Source organism: Solanum pennellii, chromosome 10 (assembly GCF_001406875.1).
Source record: "Solanum pennellii chromosome 10, SPENNV200".
Classification (NCBI taxonomy): Eukaryota; Viridiplantae; Streptophyta; class Magnoliopsida; order Solanales; family Solanaceae; genus Solanum; species Solanum pennellii.
Window position 1 is genome coordinate 57,655,638 of NC_028646.1, and position 21,128 is coordinate 57,676,765.

At 38.0% G+C, this 21,128-nt stretch overlaps 1 protein-coding gene across 1 annotated transcript; it reads right to left on the reverse strand.

Annotated features, from left to right (window-relative positions):
• Positions 1–10,870: 10,870 nt before the first annotated feature.
• LOC107001401 lies at positions 10,871–14,226 on the reverse strand. Its single transcript, XM_015199467.1, has 4 exons — positions 13,999–14,226; positions 13,502–13,620; positions 13,260–13,387; positions 10,871–11,037 (listed from the first exon to the last, which is right to left on the reverse strand). Exons 1-4 carry the CDS (start codon positions 14,224–14,226, stop codon positions 10,871–10,873), a joined length of 642 nt encoding a protein of 213 aa, XP_015054953.1.
• Between the last annotated feature and the right edge of the window lie 6,902 nt (positions 14,227–21,128).

Sequence of the window (21,128 nt, forward strand, 5' to 3'; positions counted from 1 at the left end):
TTTTAGTCAAATTGAAAGAACAGTTTTCTTGATTTTTCTTAAAAATTAAGTGGCGACTCTATAAATCGAAAACATATACAAATAGTATTTTACTGAAAACTTCGTGTAAAATAGAAATGACGACTCTGCTGGGGAGTTGGACGATTCTAGCCTTAAAATTAAACTTATTTGGCTATGTGGAATAACTATCTATTTTTTTCTTATCATGTTATATAAACTGTCGCATTTTCATGGCATATTTTTGTCAAACGGTAAATAGTTTGCATTAGGATAAAGGAAGTTACGTGGCTTACCATGGTTTCTTTCAGAAAACACACAAGACTATCTTTGGAAGTGATAAACGAATAGTTGGTTTGCGGTCATCCAACGTCGTTTGTTAGCTTCACCCCGTTGTCTGTCTGACTCGGGTAACCGTCATTTCTAAACCAATTCTAGTCAACATATGTTAGAGCGAAACCAAATCCAAATCTAAGCATCAATCTAAGATATCTTGACACCCAAGGCGTGTTGAGTCCATTGGAAAGACCACCTTAGTCCAAAACGGCCCACGGCCTAAACGGACGATCATATTTATTTGTTTAAATTTGAAGGATGTATATGTTATTTAAAAAATCATTGTCCCATGGGGTAAGAATTAGATTATAGTTGAAGAAAGAGTTTACAAACACCTGGAGATGAGAAGAAGTTAAGTTCGAAGGACCTTCCACGGAGGCATAGTTTAGGGTTATACCCCTACGTGGGATTAATTATTTGTACCCCCATTTCCCTTCTATGTATCCCATTTGGTCTACTTCTAAAGTTTGTATAAATTTGGGTTTTGGGGCAATAGAGTGTTTCAAATGATGTATACATCCATCAAATCGTTAAGCCTACCCTTGGAATAAAAGGGTCACATATATGTTTAGAACGCGCAATAACCGTGTATGTGTTATAATTGTTTGTGTGCTTATATTGCTTCATTTGGAGGTGTTCTAGCCTACTCATTCTCAAAAAATATTTTCTAGAATTTTCTAAGCACAAATATCAAGTCACTGTCAAAAGCGTGTCCAAATACTCTTTGAGTCTTTAGTTTCCCAAAAAAAAATCGAACTTCATATTTTTTAAATACTACTCTCATATCAGAAAATATTCATCATTTCAAATCAAAAGAAATTCAAGTGGGTCGAACTATGTAGGACCTGAATTCTCTTTTGTGAGATACGTAGACAACCTTTCAAGGTTCGGTCCCCTTTTTAAAGAAAATTCTATATTTCCCAACTCTTACAAAGAAAGTAGAGTTACATCTCAATAAAAAATCAGAAGTACGATAATTTACTTTGTCTTGACTCAGGTCGACATTTCTGATTCATTAGTCCTAAAATCAAAAAGATAAATTTCAGTCTATTAAGTCATCTTTCTATATACCTGGGCTAATGTATCTTCAAATGAAGCAACTCTTATGTGTTTACAATAATGTGTATGATATTTTGTATTAACTATCATCTACACTGATTAACATGTTTGCCTTTGAGTTGTTTTTCTTTGTCAGGTACTCAAAAACTGATCTGTGTTGAGAAAATGGTTGAACATCCATACTTCACATGGTCCAAAGACCCCAAAGATTCCTTATCCAACCAATGTTTGTCATAAGGCAAAGGGAAAATGGTTGAAGCTGTTGAGAATACCAATTTGAATGAAATCACTATGAATGAGACTACCATTGCAGAACAGAACAAGTTGATTGAACAACTGTTCCAACAGATTGCAGAAATGAGGGCGGAGATGGATAAGACCCGAGATTTGACGAATATGGCTATCATTGCTAACACACCTACTGTAGACAATGAGAGGCCTCCACTCTATTTTTCTACTTCAGATCCAGCGTCCGAATATTTCCCAAACAGTTCAACCACCTTTACAATTCCAAAACCTTCCATCATTGTGTTAACCACCCCTAACCCACACCATGCTAGTTCCTCACACCAAAAGTCACTTCTCAAAATCCAGATACCAACATTCTCCAGAATCTTCCTCTTAATCATCAAATTACTATTCAAATTGTCCAAAATCCACCTACCACTCAACCCAAACCTCTAAAAACCACGTTTCATCTTTCAATATCACCTGAATCGTACCCTCCTCTTACCACAAGTTCTGAACCCCAACATCTGAGAAGAAGGAAAATGAGTGGATGGTCAGGAAAGGAAAGGCTCATCAAAGCATCAGGGAGGAAGTCATGAATGCAATGAAGGACTTTCACCACACTCCAGACATTGTAGGGCTCAATTATGAAGATTTGTGTCGTCATCCACATTTGGAGCTTCCAGAAGGTTTTAAAGTACCAAAGTTTGATATATTTAGTGGAGTTGAGAATCCTTTGACTCATTTGAGGGCTTATTCTGATCAAATCATTAGAGTTGGGAAAGATGAGGCTTTGCTGATGCGACTCTTTTGTCGAAGTTTGAAAGAAGAAGCTTTGGAATGGTTTATTTCTAAATAAATCAAAATTGGTCAAGTTAGAGCGCTTTGGCTAAAGACTTTATTGAAAGGTTCTGTTATAATGTAGAATTCATTCCCGATCGATACTCTTTGGAGAGAATTAAACAAAATTCTACTGAAAGTTATCGAGAGTATGCCTACTGCTGGAGAAGAGAGATTGCAAGGGTTAGACCTCCCATGATAGAGAAAGAAATTATTGAAATCTTCGTGCGCATTCAAGAGTCTGAGTATTACAATAGGATGTTGCTCATTCTAGGAGGAAAGTTTAGTGAGATAGTCAAAATTGGTGAATCTATTGAAGATGGTCTTAGAACCGGAAAATCATCCAAATGTCCCCCCAAGATGAATCCCCAGGACCATTAAGGGGGAAAAGGGAATATGTTTATTCTATCTCATTTGAATCGAACCAAAAATCAAAGAGACGTGCTGGTCTTAATGTTCGAAAGCCTTTACCATCCAAAAACTACCCTTTAGCTCCGCATAATCCTTACCCAATCCAACCAAGTTACCAATCTCCACCATCAAATCATCCAAATTACCAAGCCCATTTCCAAATTACCCAAATGATCAATCAAATTACCAAGCTCCATTTCCGAATTACCCAAATGCTCAATCAAATTACCAAGATCCATTTCCAAATTACCCAAACGCTCAATTGAAATACCAAGCTCCATTTCCAAATTACCCAAATACTCAATCAAGTTACCAAGTTGCTTTGCCAAATTACCCTAAGGCCAATCATAGCTACCGAGCTCCACAATACTCAAATCTCCAAACACCAGCACCTACCCAAAATAATCCTCCAAGTTACCGCCAAGTATCTCAATCTGCACTAAATGATTATAATGTTTCTTGTCAGAAATTTTTGAAGAAGCCTTCTCGAGTCTTTATTCCTTTGGTTGAAAGTCGAACCCAACTTTTTGAAAGGTTGAAAGCAACTGGTCTTATACAAATAATTGACCCAAAAAATGTCAATGTGAATTCCAGACTTTACAGGCCCAATCTTCATTGTGCTTACCATTCAGAAGGTGCTTTATAAACCACTGAGGTTTGCATCAATTTGAAGCATAAAATTCAAGACTTGATTGATCAAAGAATTATCACCCTTCAAACTGTCACTTCCAATGCCAATGATAATTTACCGTCGAATCGTGGAGGATTCACTGTTAACATGATTGACCCTAAGTCTCAAACACCTCTTTGTAAAAATGCCCCATGTTATTATCAAATGCCTCCGCCTCAACAAGGTTATTATGATCCTCCTCGTCCGAGATTCGAGAAGAAACCTACTCGAAATTTTACGCCGCTCATCGAAAGTTGGGCGAAGTTCTTTGAGCAATCGAGTGTTGCAGGTATTATTCATCCAGTTGGGCCAAATCCTGTTGATACCAGCTCTCAATTTTACCGAGCCGATCGAATGTGTGCATATCATTCCAATAGTGTTGGGCATGATACCGAAGATTGTATCAATTTAAAGCACAAGATCCAAGACTTGATCGACCAGAATGTGGTCAGGACCGCTATACCCAACGTCAACAGTAATCCTCTGCTAAACTATGGAGGCGCCACTATCAATATGATAGAGACGGAGGATGATTTGCGCATAGTAAATACAATAGTTTCAACTGGTCCTGACAACCTTGAGAAAATTGCATGTTTTCCGAGCAAAATTTAGAACAAGATTTTACGACCATTACACTCCGTCAAACTTTTGCTTCTGTGTCAAGAGAGGGTCGGAACAAGAGGGATATTAATCATGTTCCACCAAAGTCTTGGCCTCATTTGTGTCATTCCTTTATGGTAGGGAAATATGCCAATTATGACGGTCTTGGAGAAGGAATGGAGAATATTTTGGAAGAAGGTGACGCTGCACCCAAGAAGATGATCGAGGCACCAGACATACGAGATGCTGAGCCGATGGAGAAAATTCTTAATTGGAATTCCACTCCGCTCTTTATCTCTCGCTCAACTTGATAGACAAAAGTATTTTATGTTGCTTTCAAAATTGGTGGTAGTTCGAATGAGGCTCGAAACCCACCTTTTGTGTCTTTTTACGTAATTATGTTTTAATCTCCCTCTAATGTTTTGAAAAAGGCAAAATGGCTCATGGTCATGGTCAAAGTTCGTATTTTTGTATTTTCAATGGAAGCCTCTCATATTTTTTTTAAAAAAGAAAATTTATTTTTGCTTGCTTTAATTTTCTATCTAACAATCTTTATTGTTGTTTCATTATNTGAGAGTGAAATGAGTGTATGAGTTGATGAGTTTTGAACGGAGGGGGTCTTATTTATATAGCAAAGAGCGGTGCACTTAATAAGGGAAATAAATAAATTAAGGAATCAATTATTAAACCAATTTCCTTAATTTAGAGGGGAGCTAAAATCAGAAAATTATAAGAATATTTCATTACCAAGAATAAAATAAGTACAAATAATCTTTTACCTTGAATAAGGAAGAGACAAAATCAAATTTTATATTAAAAATCTGTTACCAAATATAAACATATAAGAGTAAAATATTTCCCTTAAATAAGAAGAGTCAAATATAATTTTACCAAAGATAAACAAGTAAGAAATTAGTAAGTTTATACATAAGGAAAAATAGATCAATTACACATATTTTAACTTTAAGAGAACCAAACCAGAAAATTGAAACTAATAAAGATTTTCCTAAGATGTAAAGGTAAGAATCAATCTATTATAATTAAAAGACGGAACCAATTCACAACATTATATATTCTTTACAACGAAAGGAGTAAAAATCAACAAATAAGATATATATATATATATATATATATATATATATATTTAAACATGTCAATATCATGTCGTGTCATAAGGTGAATGAACAAATGGGGTAGGTGATAATGTGTTTGAAGAGTATGATAAAGAGATCATGATATCTGAATATATTGCTAAAAGAATTGAAGAGTTTGAGAATCAGGATAAGTCAATTTGAATGAGACAGAAGTTATGAATTCAGGAAATGGTGAATGTGTCCAAAGAATCAGAATCAGAGCTCAACCGAAAGATGATCAAAATTGAGAACTCACCAGTTTGCTTAGAAGATACATCAAAGCAGTTGTTCGATCACATGTCATGGGTTAACATAAACATTTATCTCAAGTTGTCAGTGTCATGACCGGAATCTAGACCCCAGACGAGACCGGCGTTGTTGACCTCTCAGAGATCGCAGACAAGCCTACATACGTCATCTTTACTTCATCTAGGTTAAATTTTGCGGAAAATTTAAACTTTTTGTTATTTAACTTTCGTATAAGACATTCTACTTAAACTCATAAATGTTCACAATCAACCATCTAACATTAAGATCATCAAATGAAACAAATAGTTCATAGCTGCATTAAATGTATACTTGCCAAAACGGCACCAATAAAAAATCTGAAATGAAGTGGGAAATGAAACACTAGTGAAACATGCTCCACTAGATAAGGCCTACATCTAAGCTAGATAATAACAAAATACAACCTCAAAATCATGAGGGCCTACCAAGTCCGGATGAAAGCTCTACGTCTGGATAGCTGTAACGTTGTACCGTACGATCTAACGTCCACCTGTGCCTGCACCTAAAAATAGATTATTGTATGGATTTAGTACACACTTGTACTAATTATGGGTATATGCAAGCACACACCAAGGACATGCATAACAAAGAATAGCTCTTTTCTAACAACATGATTTATGGAAAGTCAAGTCAGTGGACTTGCCAAATTTGGATTAGGAAAGTCAATGGACCTGCCAAATTTGGATTTTGAAAGTCATGCCATGAGTGTAACATACATCATCAAACTTATCATTTTGCAAACAGAACATAACATATTTCACATATCAGATCACATAGTTCATATCATTCTTTCATATGCCATGAGACCTTGGGACCATGGACTTGACGTTAGGACTTCCCAAAATGAAGGCTCAACATATCGGACCTCAACTAGGGAGCCTTCTTTAGCAAACAGAGAGTCTGATTCATTCATTCATACGTACTTCATTTTTCATTCTTTCATATACTAGTGCAATCACCAGTCATACCTAGGATGTAGTTTAAAACTCTCATCGGGTTTGCTGTGCAATAACCAAGAATAACCTAGCGTTATTACTTAAGTCTAGATCACCTCTTAGTTATCCTATCCTTACGCCTTTGATATCATTCATTTCATTATGTGCATCATTTGAGGCTGGCCTCATTCATTCTTTAGAAACTTTAACTTTAACCGACATAGATCATGTGAGCATCATGAAATCCAGTGTCTCCCCCACACCGAAAAGAGGTGGAATCACCGGCCAAAGTGACCCAAAACATGCTAGGATACATGAGAATTTAACCCCTCTAGATCCCTATATTGGCTGTATAGGTTCAAACACTAGGAGCTATAAGGAGACCCACATCCGACATGCTGGACAGTCTCATCTCATGAGAGTTACGTGAACCTCCGCCTGCTCATAGCTAGCCTATCGGTGCTCAGTATAAAGTTCCATTACATTCAACTCATACATCATGGAAGCTGGCTTCTAGCATGAGGACATCATAGCTCATTAGATGATTTCTCATCTCATCATTAGTATTAAGTATGCATTAACTTCAATACTTTCATTAGAGTGTTCATAGAGACTGTTCTCTTCATTAACTTTACACTCTCATAGGTGAGTACGTTTTGGTAACATTTACTTAGGCTCATTTGAGATTGCTCTCATCTTTCACATTAGCCTCTTATCATGTTGTCACCACATTCATTAACTTTAGCACATTTGTTCTTCATAATATTCACCCCTTTACATGAATGTTCATTTCATCATATGCCAATGCACTTGTCCATTTAGTGTGTTTCACACTCTTACTTAACTCCTTCTAGCTTTTACATCATTTCAGCACATACATCTTAGGTTCACTTACTTTTAAACTTATGCTAGACTTATGAGTCAACACATACAAGCCATGAGGCTTCATTCATAGTTTGTCTAAGTGATTCATGTTTACCCAAGATTATGTGGTACAAGACTTATGCATCATTTAGATATGCCAAGCTATTTATTTTGATCTTTAGAGGCATCATTCTTTAAGTATTTATTTACGTATGACTTATATGTCAATACGGAATTGGGCAAGGGAACCCGACTTCGAATCCCTTGGACATTAGTTAATTTTCTTTCACCTAATTTTGGATTTACATTTCAGCTTGGGGAACCCGATTCCGAATCCCCTTACTAACATTATTTTTCCTTTCTTTTTCCATCCCCTCACTTCACCTTAGGCTTTTTAAGCATTAGGGGATCCGGGATTGAACCCCCACAGCAACATTCATTTATTTCTTTTTTTCCTAAGTTTTTCCCATGTTGGCCGAGAGGAGGTGGGTTTGAATACCACTCCTCTCGTTATTATTATTATTATTATTATTATTATTTTTTATTATTATTATCATTATTATTATTATTATTGTTATTATTATTATATTTCTCTCCTTGTCTCCTCCTTCAGCTAAGAGGTGGTGGGTTCGAATCCTACTCCACCCATTATTTTTATTAATTTAAAATTTCCCTTTTACTCTCTTGTTTGGCCGAGAGGTTGTGGGTTCGAATCCCACGCCTCTCATTTTTTTTCCAGCTTTCATGCAGTGAGGTCTTGGGTTCAATCCTCACTGACCTCACATGTTTTAAATTTATTTTTAAACTTCTCAAACTTCAAATATTCTAGCCGAAAAATCCATCACCAAGTGCTGAAAATTTTATTAAATTTTCTAGCCTTTATTTAACAACATTCATACGTTTGTTTTGTGGTATTTCCACAATTTCTTTAACGCGTTTTTAGGTGTAGATTCATTGTTGTTTTAGCTTAGATTTTTCCACTTAAGATCATCCACCTTACACTTCATTTAAACATCACAATTTATACTCCTTATGCACAATAATTCCAATCATCAAAGAATCCATTTTAAGACTTCAAAATGGAGAACAACAACAAACATTTTACACATTGCACCACATCATTTTCGGTTGACATCATTGAACATGCTTGCTATTTCCAAACACAAAATCACAAAGAACATCATATTTCATACTTAGCTACCAGCAACCATACCAACAACATGATTTCTAACTTAATTTAGATTGAAATCGGAAGGAGACTAGGGACAAGGAATTCGACAATAAAGGGGACAACCCTAGTTTCATACGTTGAATTTTGTAGAAAGAAATTTTTCTTGGAAAAAGGATTCCAAGAGAGAAAACCCATACCTGGTTGTAGCTTTCCATACCTTCAAAGTGCTACCCAAATCCTCCACTAAACCTTCAATACGATCCCGTCGAGAAGATCATGTAAAATTTTCGTTTCATAAGCTAGCTTGCTTGTTTGTATATTTTTTTTGTAAGTTCTTTGAGTATAGAGAACTTTTGATTGTTTTCAATGTTTTTTTTTTCTATTTTTGCAGCAAAGAAATAATTTGGACGAGAGAGAGAGAGAGAGAGAGAGAGAGAGAGAGAGAGGTTTAGGTGTGTGAGATAGTGCCCCTTAAAAATAGGATAGTTGACAAGACTTAGTCAAATTTAATTTAATAATTAATAATTAATAACTAAAATCTGATTTCCCCCCCTTTTTTTTATGAGCCATTAATTAAATAATATTAATTAATTGTACTAATTCACCCACTTAAATAAAAACAATTTAATTCATTGCTTCTACCTAGGTTCGAACCCGGGTGGAGCAAGACTTCACTCTTACAGCCCATTTTCGGCACTCTCTCCCCAAAATATCCCTCCACCTTATTAATTAAATAATTAAATATATATTTAGGGTAATTATGATATTACCCTTAGCCGGGTAAAAGACCATTTTACCCCTAGACCCTCCAAACTTAAGATTTTCCCCTTTTTAAGATCGGGAAAGACTCGTCCAGGAAAATCTTCATATTCGGGAGCCCTACATAGGTGGACCCAACCTTTCCTAGATCAAATAACTCCCCAATTTAGTTGGCTAGGCTTTTGCAAGGGTTCAGAGGCCTGGTTTTACGCGCATCAATCTGTGTGAACCCGGTCTAATCATAGGCATTCTTGACACATTAAGCATTACTTATCTTATACATTTTTAGGGTTGTTACATTATCCCCCCCTTTAGGAACATTCGTCCCCAAATGACACTACTAATTATTTAGCGTGATGCCAAACAAATCATATCATAGTTACTACACACAATCTAACAATAGCAACAAAGAATGGAGAGATAGGGAAACTTAAACTTTAGAGTAGGGAGTCTAACCTCAAGAGCTAAACAGATGGGGATAGCGGGATCTCATATCGGCCTCGGCCTCCCACGTAGCACCCTCAACAAGATGGTTCCTCCACAATACCTTCACTGTGGCAACCTCCTTGTTTCTCAGCCACTTCACCTGTTTGACTAGAATCTCAACAGGTATCTCCTCATAGGACAAGTCTTCATCAACCCCCAAACCTTCAACAGGTAGAATCGATGCTGGATCACCCAGGCACTTCTTCAACATGGACACATGAAAGACTGGATGAACATAAGCTAACTCTGCAGGCAATGCCAACTCATAGGCCACCTTACCCACACGTTGTAGGACCTCATATGGCCCAACATACCTCGGACTCAACTTCCCCTTCCTGCCAAACCTCATCACCCCTTTCAGAGGTGATATTTCAAATAGACCTGGTCACTAACATCAAACTTTAAGGGACGTTTCCTGTTATCCGCATATGACTTCTGCCGATTGTAAGCAGTAGCCAACCTGTCTTTAATCACTTTGACCTTCTCCAAGGCCTCGTGAATGATCTATGGACCCAAAATGGATGACTCTCCAAACTCGAACCACCCAACTGGAGACTTACACCTCATACCATACAGTGCCTCAAACAGTGCCATCCCAATGGTGGATTGATAGCTGTTATTATACAAGAACTCTATCAAAGGAAAATGGTCGTCCCAACTACCTCTGAAGTCAATCATGCACGCCCTCAACATGTCCTCCAATGTCTGAATGGTGCGCTCAGCCTGCCCATCAGTTTGAGGATGAAAGACAGTTTTAGCTTCACTTGTGTGCCTAAACTCTTCTAGAAAGATCTCCAGAAATGCGAATTGAACTGAGCTCCTATATTTGAAATGATAGACAAAGGAATCCCATATGACATCTCAAAATCTCATCAATGTAGAGTCTCGCATAGTCCTCGGCTCTGTAAGTAGACTTCACAGGGATAAAGTGCGCAGACTTAGTCATTCTATCCACAATAACCCATATGGAGTCATGCTGCCTCCTAGTCTTCGGAAGACCAAGCACGAAGTCCATATTAATGGCCTCCCACTTCCAAGTCAGAACCTCGATAATATGAGTCAGACCGGCTAGTTTAAGATGCTCTGCCATAACCTATTGACAATTAGGACACTCAGCCACATACTTAGCAATATCTTTCTTCATGCCATCCCACCAATAGATCTTCTTAAGATCATTATACATATTGGTGGAACCTGGATGTATGGAATATCTGGAACCATGAGCCTCTGCAACAATCTTAGTCCGCAAATCATCCACATCTGGTACACACAGCCTGTCCTGGTACCTAAGTATGCTGTCACCTCCCAAGGAAAAAGATTCATTCATCTTTGTCAATACTGAGTCCTTCAACTCCATCAACACAGGATCAAAATGTTGACCCTTCTTGAATTTAACTACCAAGGATGATTCAGAACTAGGATGGACCGAAACACCCCCACTAGTAGAGTCAACCAACCGCACACCCAGTCTAGCCAGTCTGTGTACATCTTTCACCAACTCCTTCTTATCATCCTCAACGTGGACTGTACTCCCCATGCTCATCCTGCTCAAAGCATCAGCTACAACATTAGCCTTACCTGGATGGTAGTGGACATTCATGTCATAGTCTTTCGACAACTCCAACCATCTCCGCTGACGTAGATTTAACTCCCTCTGTGTAAACACGTACTGGAGACTCTTGTGGTCTGTGAACACATCCACATGTACTCCATACATGTAGTGCCTCCATATCTTCAGTGCAAACACCACCGCTGCCAAATCTAAGTCATGAGTTGGATAGTTTTTCTCATGCACCTTGAGCTGTCTGGACGCATAGGCTATCACCTTACCACCCTGCATAAGACCACAACCCAAACCAACCCTTGATGCATCATAATATACAGTGTAATTTTCACCACAGTTAGGCAAGGTAAGCACCGGGGCAGAAGTGAGTCTGTCCTTGAGATCTTGGAAGCTCTTTTCACAAGTCTCCGCCCAATTAAACTTGACTTTGTTCTTCATTAAGTCGGTGAGTTGGGCGACAATGGAAGAAAAACCCTCCACAAACCTGCAATAGTAACTAGCCAATCCCAAGAAGCTATGGATATCTGTGGTAGTAAGAAGTTTTGGCCAGTTCTTAACAACCTCAGTCTTTCTGGGATCTACCTCCACACCTTTATCGGACACTACATGACCCAGGAAGGTCACTAATCTGAGCTAGAATTCACATTTGCGGAATTTGGCATACAGCTGATGTTGTCTAAGTACCTGCAAGGTTATTTTCAAGTGTTGTTCATGCTCTTCATTGGTCTTAGAATAGATGAGAATGTCATCAATGAATACTATGACGAATGAGTCAAGGTATTCACGGAAACTCTGTTCATGAGGTCCATAAATGCAGTAGGTGCATTCGTGAGACCAAATGACATCACTAGGAACTCATAGTGACCATAATGGGTACGAAAGGCTATCTTTGGGATATCTTCATCCCTAACTCTAAGCTGATGGTACCCTGAATGAAGATCAATCTTTGAGAAGAAACTAGACCCTTGGAGTTGGTCAAACAAATCATCTATTCTGGGGAGTGGATTCTTATTCTTGATAGTGACCTTGTTGAGTTGCCGATAATCGATACACATTCTAAAGGTTCCATCTTTCTTTTTCACAAGCAACACTGGAGCGCCCCAAGGGGATATGCTCGACTGAATGAAACCCTTATCATTGAGATTCTTTAACTGCAGCTTCAACTCTTTGAATTCAGCTAGAGTTATTCTATAAGGAGGAATTGAAATTGGTTTAGTACCGGGTTCTAAGTCGATACCAAAGTCAATCTTTCTAGGGGGAGGAACTCCAGGAAAATCATCATGAAATACATCTTGAAACTCACTCACTACAGGCATTGAGTTTATGGAAGGAATGTCATGATCTAAATCATTAACACTCACATGATGACACCATAACCCCTTGGACATCATTTTATTGGCTTTAAGGTTCGAAATCAAAGGATTAGGACGACTCAAATTGTACCCCTCCCAAACCAGCTCTTTTTTATTAGGGAAACGAAACCTCACAACCCTACTACGACAATCCATACAAGCATAACAACTATGAAGCCAATCCATGCCAAGAATAACATCAAAATCATGCAAAGGTAATTCAACCAAGTCTGCGCACATAGTCTTACCGCATACAACTATTGGGCAATCCTTATATACCCTATCACTCCTTACATTTTCTCCTAAAGGTGTACTAACCACTATAGGATCATGTAGAACTTTAGGCAATATTTCAAAAGTGAGAGCAAGAAAAGGAGTTACAAAAAAAAGCGTAGACCCTGGATCTAGTAAAGCATAAAAAGAAGTTGAGAATACTTGCAGCATACCTGTGACCACATCAGCAGACTTCTCCTGCTCCTCCCTGCCCTTTAGGGCGTAGAACCTGTTCCTCTTAAGAGGCTCGGCTGCTGTTGTACCCTATGGGTTAGGCCTAGGCTGAGCATTACCTCCAGCCTGACCCCTGTTCTGTGGGAAGTCCCTGACCATGTGTCCACTCTTACCGCATCCGAAACAGGCATTAGGGCCCTGTCTGCACTCTCCGCTGTGAGCACGGCCACACTTAGCACAGTCCTTTCTGGGATGCTGCACATCACATCCCTTACCGTTCTAAAGCTCGGGTCTGCCTCCTCTGGGTGCTGCACTCCTCTAGAAGTTAGAGTTTCCAAAACTCTATTGCCCCTTTTTGAACCTGGGCTGTTCACGAACACTGAAGTTGTTCTTGTTTCCTCCATTGGTAGGACCTGCTTGATCAGAAGGCTTAGGCCTCCTAGCATCACGAACGCCCCTCCTCTTCAGTCTGTCTTCTACCTGTTGGACATGCACCATCATCCTGATGAGGTCCATGTTATCGTGGAGCATCGCAGACCGACACTCCTCCTCCAGATCTCCGGTGATCCCTGTGAGAAACCTGCTCATCTCATCCCTGCTGTTAGATACAAGGGAAGTAGCATACCTGGACAACTTAACGAACTTCAGGGAATACTCTCTGACTGTCATCGATCCTTGCTTCAAGTTGATAAATTCCTCAACCTTATATTCTGTCATCTCCCTAGGGAAGAATCTCTCTAGAAAAGCTGTCTTAAACAGCTCCCAAGTGATCAGAACTCCGCTCAACGCCCGGCTATCTTGCCACATCTTGCACCAAGTCTGTGCAACATCCTTGAGCTGATAGGAAGCCAACTCAACCTTCTCAGTATTAGTGGCTGCCATGGCCACCAAAATCTTGTTGACCTCGTCCACAAACTCCTGGGGATCCTCTGAAATTTTGGACCCTATAAAGATAGGAGGATTCATCCTCGTGAAGTCTCGTAGTCTGTCAGCCATGCTACGCACTGGTGGGTTCTCTCTCTCAACATTCTGCCGATTGACCTGGGCAGTCATGGCCTGGGCCTGCATAGTGATGACCTGCGCCATCTGGGCCAGAGATGCGCACACCTCCACACAGTCAACCCAGCTGGGTTAACTGGCATAGCCACTCTTTCAGCTCGAGCCTGGGGTGGAACCTAATTATTCCCAGCAGCTGCTCCTCCTCTCCTCTAACAAATGTTTCTCTTGGTATTCATTCTCTGGAAACAACAAGAGTTGATGTTAGACACGCTCATAATACCAAGAAATCAGACTTTAGCAAAAGGCACGATAAGATCAAAAGAAGGGAAATTTTTCTATGCATCATGCATTTCTAATTCAGGATAGTGGTGCACTTCACTACCATGACTTAGAAACTACTCAATGTGGTTGACGTGAACCAATTATCCTCAGAATTTAACCTAGTTCTCTGATACCAACTTTGTCACGACCAGAATCTAGACCCCAGACGAGACCGGCATCGTTAACCTCTCAGAGGTCGCAGACAAGCCTACATGCGTCATCTTTACTTCATCTAGGTTAATTTTTGCGGAAAATTTAAAGTTTTTATTATTTAACATTCGTATAAGACATTCTACTTAAACTCATAAATGTTCACAATCAACCATCTAACATTAAAATCATCAAATTAAAGAAATAGTTCATAGCTGCATTAAATGTGTACTTGCCAAAACGGCACCAATACAAAATCTTAAATGAAGTGGGAAATGAAACACTAGTGAAACATGCTCCACTAGCTAAGGCCTACATCTAAGCTAGATAATAACAGTAGACAACCTTGAAAGCACGAGGGCCTGCAAGGTCCGGATGAAATCTCCACGTCCGGATAGTTGTAACGTTGTATCGTACGATCTAACGTCCACCTGTGCCTGCACCTAAAAATAGATAATTGTATGGAATTAGTACACACTTGTACTAAGTATGGGTATATGCAAGCACACACCAAGGACATGCATAAGAAAGAATAGCTCTTTCCTATCAACATGATTTATGGGAAGTCAAGTCAGTGGACTTGCCAAATTTGGATTAGGAAAGTCAATGGACCTACAAAATTTGGATTTGCAAAGTCATGCCATGAGTGTAACATACATCATCAAACTTATCATTTTGCAAACAGCACATAACATATTTCACATATCATATCACGTAGTTCATATCATTCTGTCATATGACATGAGACCTTGGGACCATGGACTTGACGTTAGGACTTCCCAAAATGAAGGCTCAACATATCGGACCTCAACTAGGGAGCCTTTTTTAGCAAACACAGAGTCTGATTCATTCATTCATACGTACTTCATTTTTCATTCTTTCATATACTAGTGCAAACACCAGTCATACCTAGGATGTAGTTTAAAACTCTCATCGAGTTTGTTGTGCAATGACCAAGAATAACATAACGTCATTACTTAAGTCTAGCTAACCTCTTGATTTTCCTATCTTTACACCTTTTGTATCGTTCATTTTATTATGTGCACCATTTGAGGTTGGCCTCATTCATTCTTTGGAAACTTTAACTTTAACCGACATAGATCATGTGAGCATCATCAAATTCAGTGTCTCCCCCACACCGAAAAGAGGTGGAATCACCGGCCAAAGTGACCCCAAACATGCTAGCGTACATGGGAATTAAACCCTGCTAGATCCCTATATTGGCAGTATAGGTTCGAAGACTAGGAGATATAAGGAGACCCATACCCGGTATGCCGGACAGTCTTATCTCATGAGTGTTACGTGAACCTCCGCCCTTCCCAAAAGAAGGCATCACCGCTCATAGCTAGCCTATCGGTGCTCAGTATAAAGTTCCATTACATTCAACTCATACATCATGGAAGCTGGCTTCTAGCATGAGGACATCATAACTCATTAGATGATTTCTCATCTCATCATTAGTATTAAGTATGCATTAAATTCAATACTTTCATTAGAGTGTTCATAGAGTCTGGTCTCTTCATTAACTTTACATTCTCATAGGTGAGTACGTTTTGGTAACATTTACTTAGGCTCATTTGAGATTGATCTCATATTTCACATTAGCCTATTATCATGTTGTCACCACATTCATTAACTTTAGCACATTTGCTCTTCATAATTACTCACCCCTTTACATGAATGTTCATATCATCATATGCCAATGCACTTGACCATTTAGTGTGTTTCACACTCTTACTTAACCCCTTCTAGGTTTTACATCATTTCATCACACACATCTTAGGTTCACTTACTTCTAAACTTATGCTAGACTTATGAGTCAATACATACAAGTCATGAGGCTTCATTCATAGTTTGTCTAAGTGATTCATGTTTACCCAAAATTATGTGGTACAAGACTTATGCATCTTGTATATATGCCAAGATATTGAATTTGATCTTTAGAGGCATCATTCATTAAGTATTTACTTATGTATGACTTATATGTCAATTCGGAATTGGGAAAGGGAGCCCGACTTCGAATTCCTTGGACAACACTTAGTTAATTTTCTTTCACCTAATTTTGGATTTACATTTTGGCTTGGGGAACCCGATTTCGAATCCCCTCACTAACATTATTTTTCCTTTCTTTTCCCTCCCCTCACTTCACCTTCGGCGTTTTAAGCATTAGGGGATCCGGGATCGAACCCCCATAGCAACATTCATTTATTTCTCTTTTTCCTATGTTTTTCCCATGTTGGCCAAGAGGAGGTGGGTTCGAATCCCACACCTCTCATTATTATTATTATCATTATTATTATTATAGTTATTTTATTTCTCTTCTTATCTCCGACCTTCAGCCAAGAGGTGGTGGGTTCGAATCCCATTCCTCCCATTATTTTTATTAATTTAAAATTTTTTTTACTCTCTTGTTTGGCCGAGAGGTTGTGGGTTTGAATCCCACACCTCTCTTTTTTTTCAGCTTTGATGCAGTGATGTCTTGGGTTCAATCCCCACTAACCTCACATGCTTTATTTTTTTTTTAATTTCTCAAACTTAAAGTATTCTGGCCGAAAGCTCCATCACCAAGTGCTGGAAATTTTATTAAATTTTCTATCCTTTATTTAACAACATTCATATGTATGTTTTGTGGTATTTTCACAATTTGTTTAACGCGTTTTTAGGTGTAGATTCATTGTTGTTTTAGCTTAGATTTTTCCACTTAAGATCAGCCACCTTACAATTCATTTAAACATCACAATTTACACACCTTATGCACAATAATTCCAATCATCAAACAAGCCATTTTAAGACTTCAAAACGGAGAACAACAACAAACATTTTTACACATTGCAGCATATCATTTTCGGTTGACATCATTGAACATGCTTGCTACTTCCAAACAAAAAATCACAAAGAACGTCATATTTCACACTTAGCTACCAACAACCATACCAACAACATGATTCTATCTAATTTAGATTGAAATCAGAAGGAAACTAGGGACAAGGAATTCGACAATAAAGGGGACAACCCTTGTTTCGTACGTTGAATTTTGTAGAAAGAAATTTCTCTTGGAGAAAGAATTCCAAGAGAGAAAAACCATACCTGGTTGTAGCTTTCCACACCTTCAAAGTGCAATCCAGATCCTCCACTAAACCTTCAACACGATCCCGTCGAGAAGATGATGTAAAATTTTCGTTTCTTAAGTTAGCTTGCTTGTTTGTATTTTTTTTTGTAAGTTCTTTGATTGTAGAGAACTTTTGATTGTTTTTAATGTTTTTATTTTTCATTTTTGCAGCAAAGAAATCAAAATGGACAAGAGAGAGAGAGAGAGAGAGGTTTAGGTGTGTGAAAGAGTTTGTGTGAGATAGTGCCTCTGAAAACTAGGATAGTTGGCAAGACTTAGTCAATTTAATTTAATAATTAATAATTAATAACTAAAAATCTGATTTCCCCTTTTTTTAATCAGCCATTAATTAAATAATATTAATTAATTACATATATTTACCCACTTAAATAAAAACAATTTAATTCATTGCTTCCACCTAGGTTCGAACCAGGGTGGAGCAAGACTTTACTCTTAGAGCCCATTTTCGGCACTATCTCCCCAAAATACCCCTCCACCTTATTAACTAAATAATTAAATATATATTTTGGGTAAGTATGATATTACCCTTAGCCTGGTAAAAGACCATTTTACCCCTAGACCCTCCAAACGTAAGATTTTCCGCTTTTTAAGTCCAGTAAAGACTCATCCAGGTAAATCTTCATATTCGGGAGACCTACATGGCTGGACCCGACCTTTCCTAGCTCAACTAACTCCCCAAGTTAGTTGGCTTGGCTGTTGCAAGGGTTCAGAGGCCTGGTTCTAGGCGCATCAATCTGTGTGAACCCGGTCTAATCGTAGGAATTCTAGAATCATTAAGCATTACTTATCTTATACATTTTTAGGGTTGTTACATTCAATCAAATAAGATTCTATCAGGAGTTGCTATATTTAAATATTTAGAGTGTCTTTTTTTTCTATCCTTATAATCACATCATATGTTTGTAATAGTCTTATGTTAGAAAAATTATTTCTTTTAATGAACTACGTTTCTCACGAATGAGATACGTAGGCGGCCTATGTCGGCTTCAATCACCCCAGTATATATTTTTGGCATTTTCCTTTGTATTTGAACTACATTTGACCTGAATTCTCAAGAATAAGATACGTAGGCAGCCTATGTCGGCCTCGATCAGTCTCTTAGTAATTTTCTAACTGTTGTTAACCTTTGAGGGGGAACTACGATTGACCTGATTCCTGCTTCAACGGGATACGTATGCGCCACATCGGTTCGGTCATGTCTCCCTTAAGATTTCTATTTTCCTTTACAATAGAAAGTGGGACAGAATTTTTGAGAGGGACTCAAAAATTCTCAAGAAATATATCTCCCAAGCAAGACAAGACTGAAGTTACATTGAAAATCGTAAATGAGACAAAATACTTGACAGGATCTAAAAAAAATTTCATAATTTTTCTCACCAACAGGACAAGATACGCCAAGACAGTTAAACGGGACAGAAAGTTTTGAGGATGACCTCAAAATTTTCATGTTGTTTTGCATTAGAGGTTTAAGATAGATGTGAATAACTTCAGCATGATCAGCAAAATACTTCAAGTGATCCCCAAAAGTTGTTTTTAAAGATCAGAAGTAAACTTTAACAATCTTTGACATTTCGAGATTCATATCGTCAAAACTTCCATAGTCTTCAGAATCTCTCCGATAAGTTGTCTGATAGATCTTGACATATCAACACCAAAGGCGTTCATCAAGCTTGACGTGACATGATACTTGGCAGTGACCTTTTCCAATTACAACTTTTTGAAACCTTTTTTCTTAAAGATTATTTCTATTTATTTCAAATATTTTGCATAAATGTTTTGTCTTGCCTATCAAGAAGCAAGAGATGAGAGCGATCAACTGAAGATAGAAAATCAAGGCGAAAACGTTTGAAGAAGTCAACACAGATCATTTTGTTTTAAAACACTAACAATTGTTCTGTGGATGTAGGTTTTATGAGATATCCTCAAGTTCTCTTATTCCTCCATTCAACAAATATGGAGAGGTAAAAAGGGCGAGGAGCTCCTCAAAATTGATAATTTCTTTTATGGATGCAGGAAAGTCATTAAAGTTTTTTAGAAGATAAAAAAATAGGTCACAATACAAGCAACAACACCTCGTTCAAATTTCCAGCAAAGCATGATCTACAATGAGTACAAATGTTTAAACATGAACAAGTGAAAGCATAACTCTCAACATACGCAATAATACGAGACCCCACAAGAGGGACATTTCTACATGTATTGTCAAATGAGATAATACCGCCATCCAAAAAGACATCACCATCATTTTATCGATAGAGATCATCATCCTGCCAATGGATCAACATCATCCTATCAATGGATCATCGATGGAACATCATCATCCTATGAATGGAGCATCATCAATCCTACCAATATATCATCAATGGAACATCATCATCCTATCAATGGAGCATCAACATTATCCTACCAAGGGAGCATCATCACCCTATCAATGGAGCAACAACATCATCCCGTCGATGGATCATCAATCATTATCCTATCAATGGAGAATCAATGTCATCATCCTATCATGTAGCAGCATTATCCTACCAATGGATCATCATCTTTCTATCAACGAAGCATCATTTTTCACATCATATCAAGTCATCATCTACTACGTCAAAAATGACAGAGGCTAACGTCAAAACATTTGCTGAGTATGGTAAAGAATATGACTTCTCTATTTAAATTATAGTTTCTGCTAACAGGTTCATTTCATTCTTTGTCGAGAGCATCCAAGAGGATGAATTCTCAAATCAAACCACTGGAGCAGACAACATCAGAAAAGATGAAACACACGTGGAACTTTTTTAAGAAGCAAATATTATCGAGTCATCCACGTCGTTATAGTTGGATAATCATCGAGCCATCCACCTTATTACAGTAGGAACATTATCGAACCATCCACCTCGTTACAGTTGGACAATCATCGAGTCATCCACCTCATTATAGTTGGAATATTATCGAGTCATCCACCTCTTTACAGTTGGATAATCATTGAGTCATCCACCTCGTTATAGTTGGATAACCATTGAGACATCTATCTCGTTGCAAAGATCATCGGAGTTTGCCATGCAGAAAACAAACAATGACATCTCCAAATCCTCAGCAAATCATGAATTGTAATGGACATACTATGTTCAAAAGTGGTATCCATTATCTTTAATTTTTTATTTTTTCTCATTTAATTGAAAAAAGATGTTTATGCTTATCCGTTAAGATATACTCATTTGTTATATGAATGATCTTTGTTATATATTTTCACTCAAACCGCTAGCTAAAGCATCAAGGCATATATTGAACATACTTATGTGACATTTTTTACATCAAGAGTAACTGAAAAGCATCGTGCGGACGACATAAAAAAGGAGGCATCACAACGTGGAACTTTTTCTTAGCAGCAAACTGG

Excerpts from the sequence above, each read along its gene's own strand:
- LOC107001401 (XM_015199467.1), bottom strand. The coding sequence starts at position 14,226 with ATGGCGCAGGTCATCACTATGCAGGCCCAGGCCATGACTGCCCAGGTC. Across the intron at positions 13,621-13,998 it reads CAGCCACTAATACTGAGAAG|GTAGAAGACAGACTGAAGAG; the intron begins GTTGAGTTGGCT and ends CATGTCCAACAG. Across the intron at positions 13,388-13,501 it reads AGTGTTCGTGAACAGCCCAG|AAAGGACTGTGCTAAGTGTG; the intron begins GTTCAAAAAGGG and ends GCAGCATCCCAG.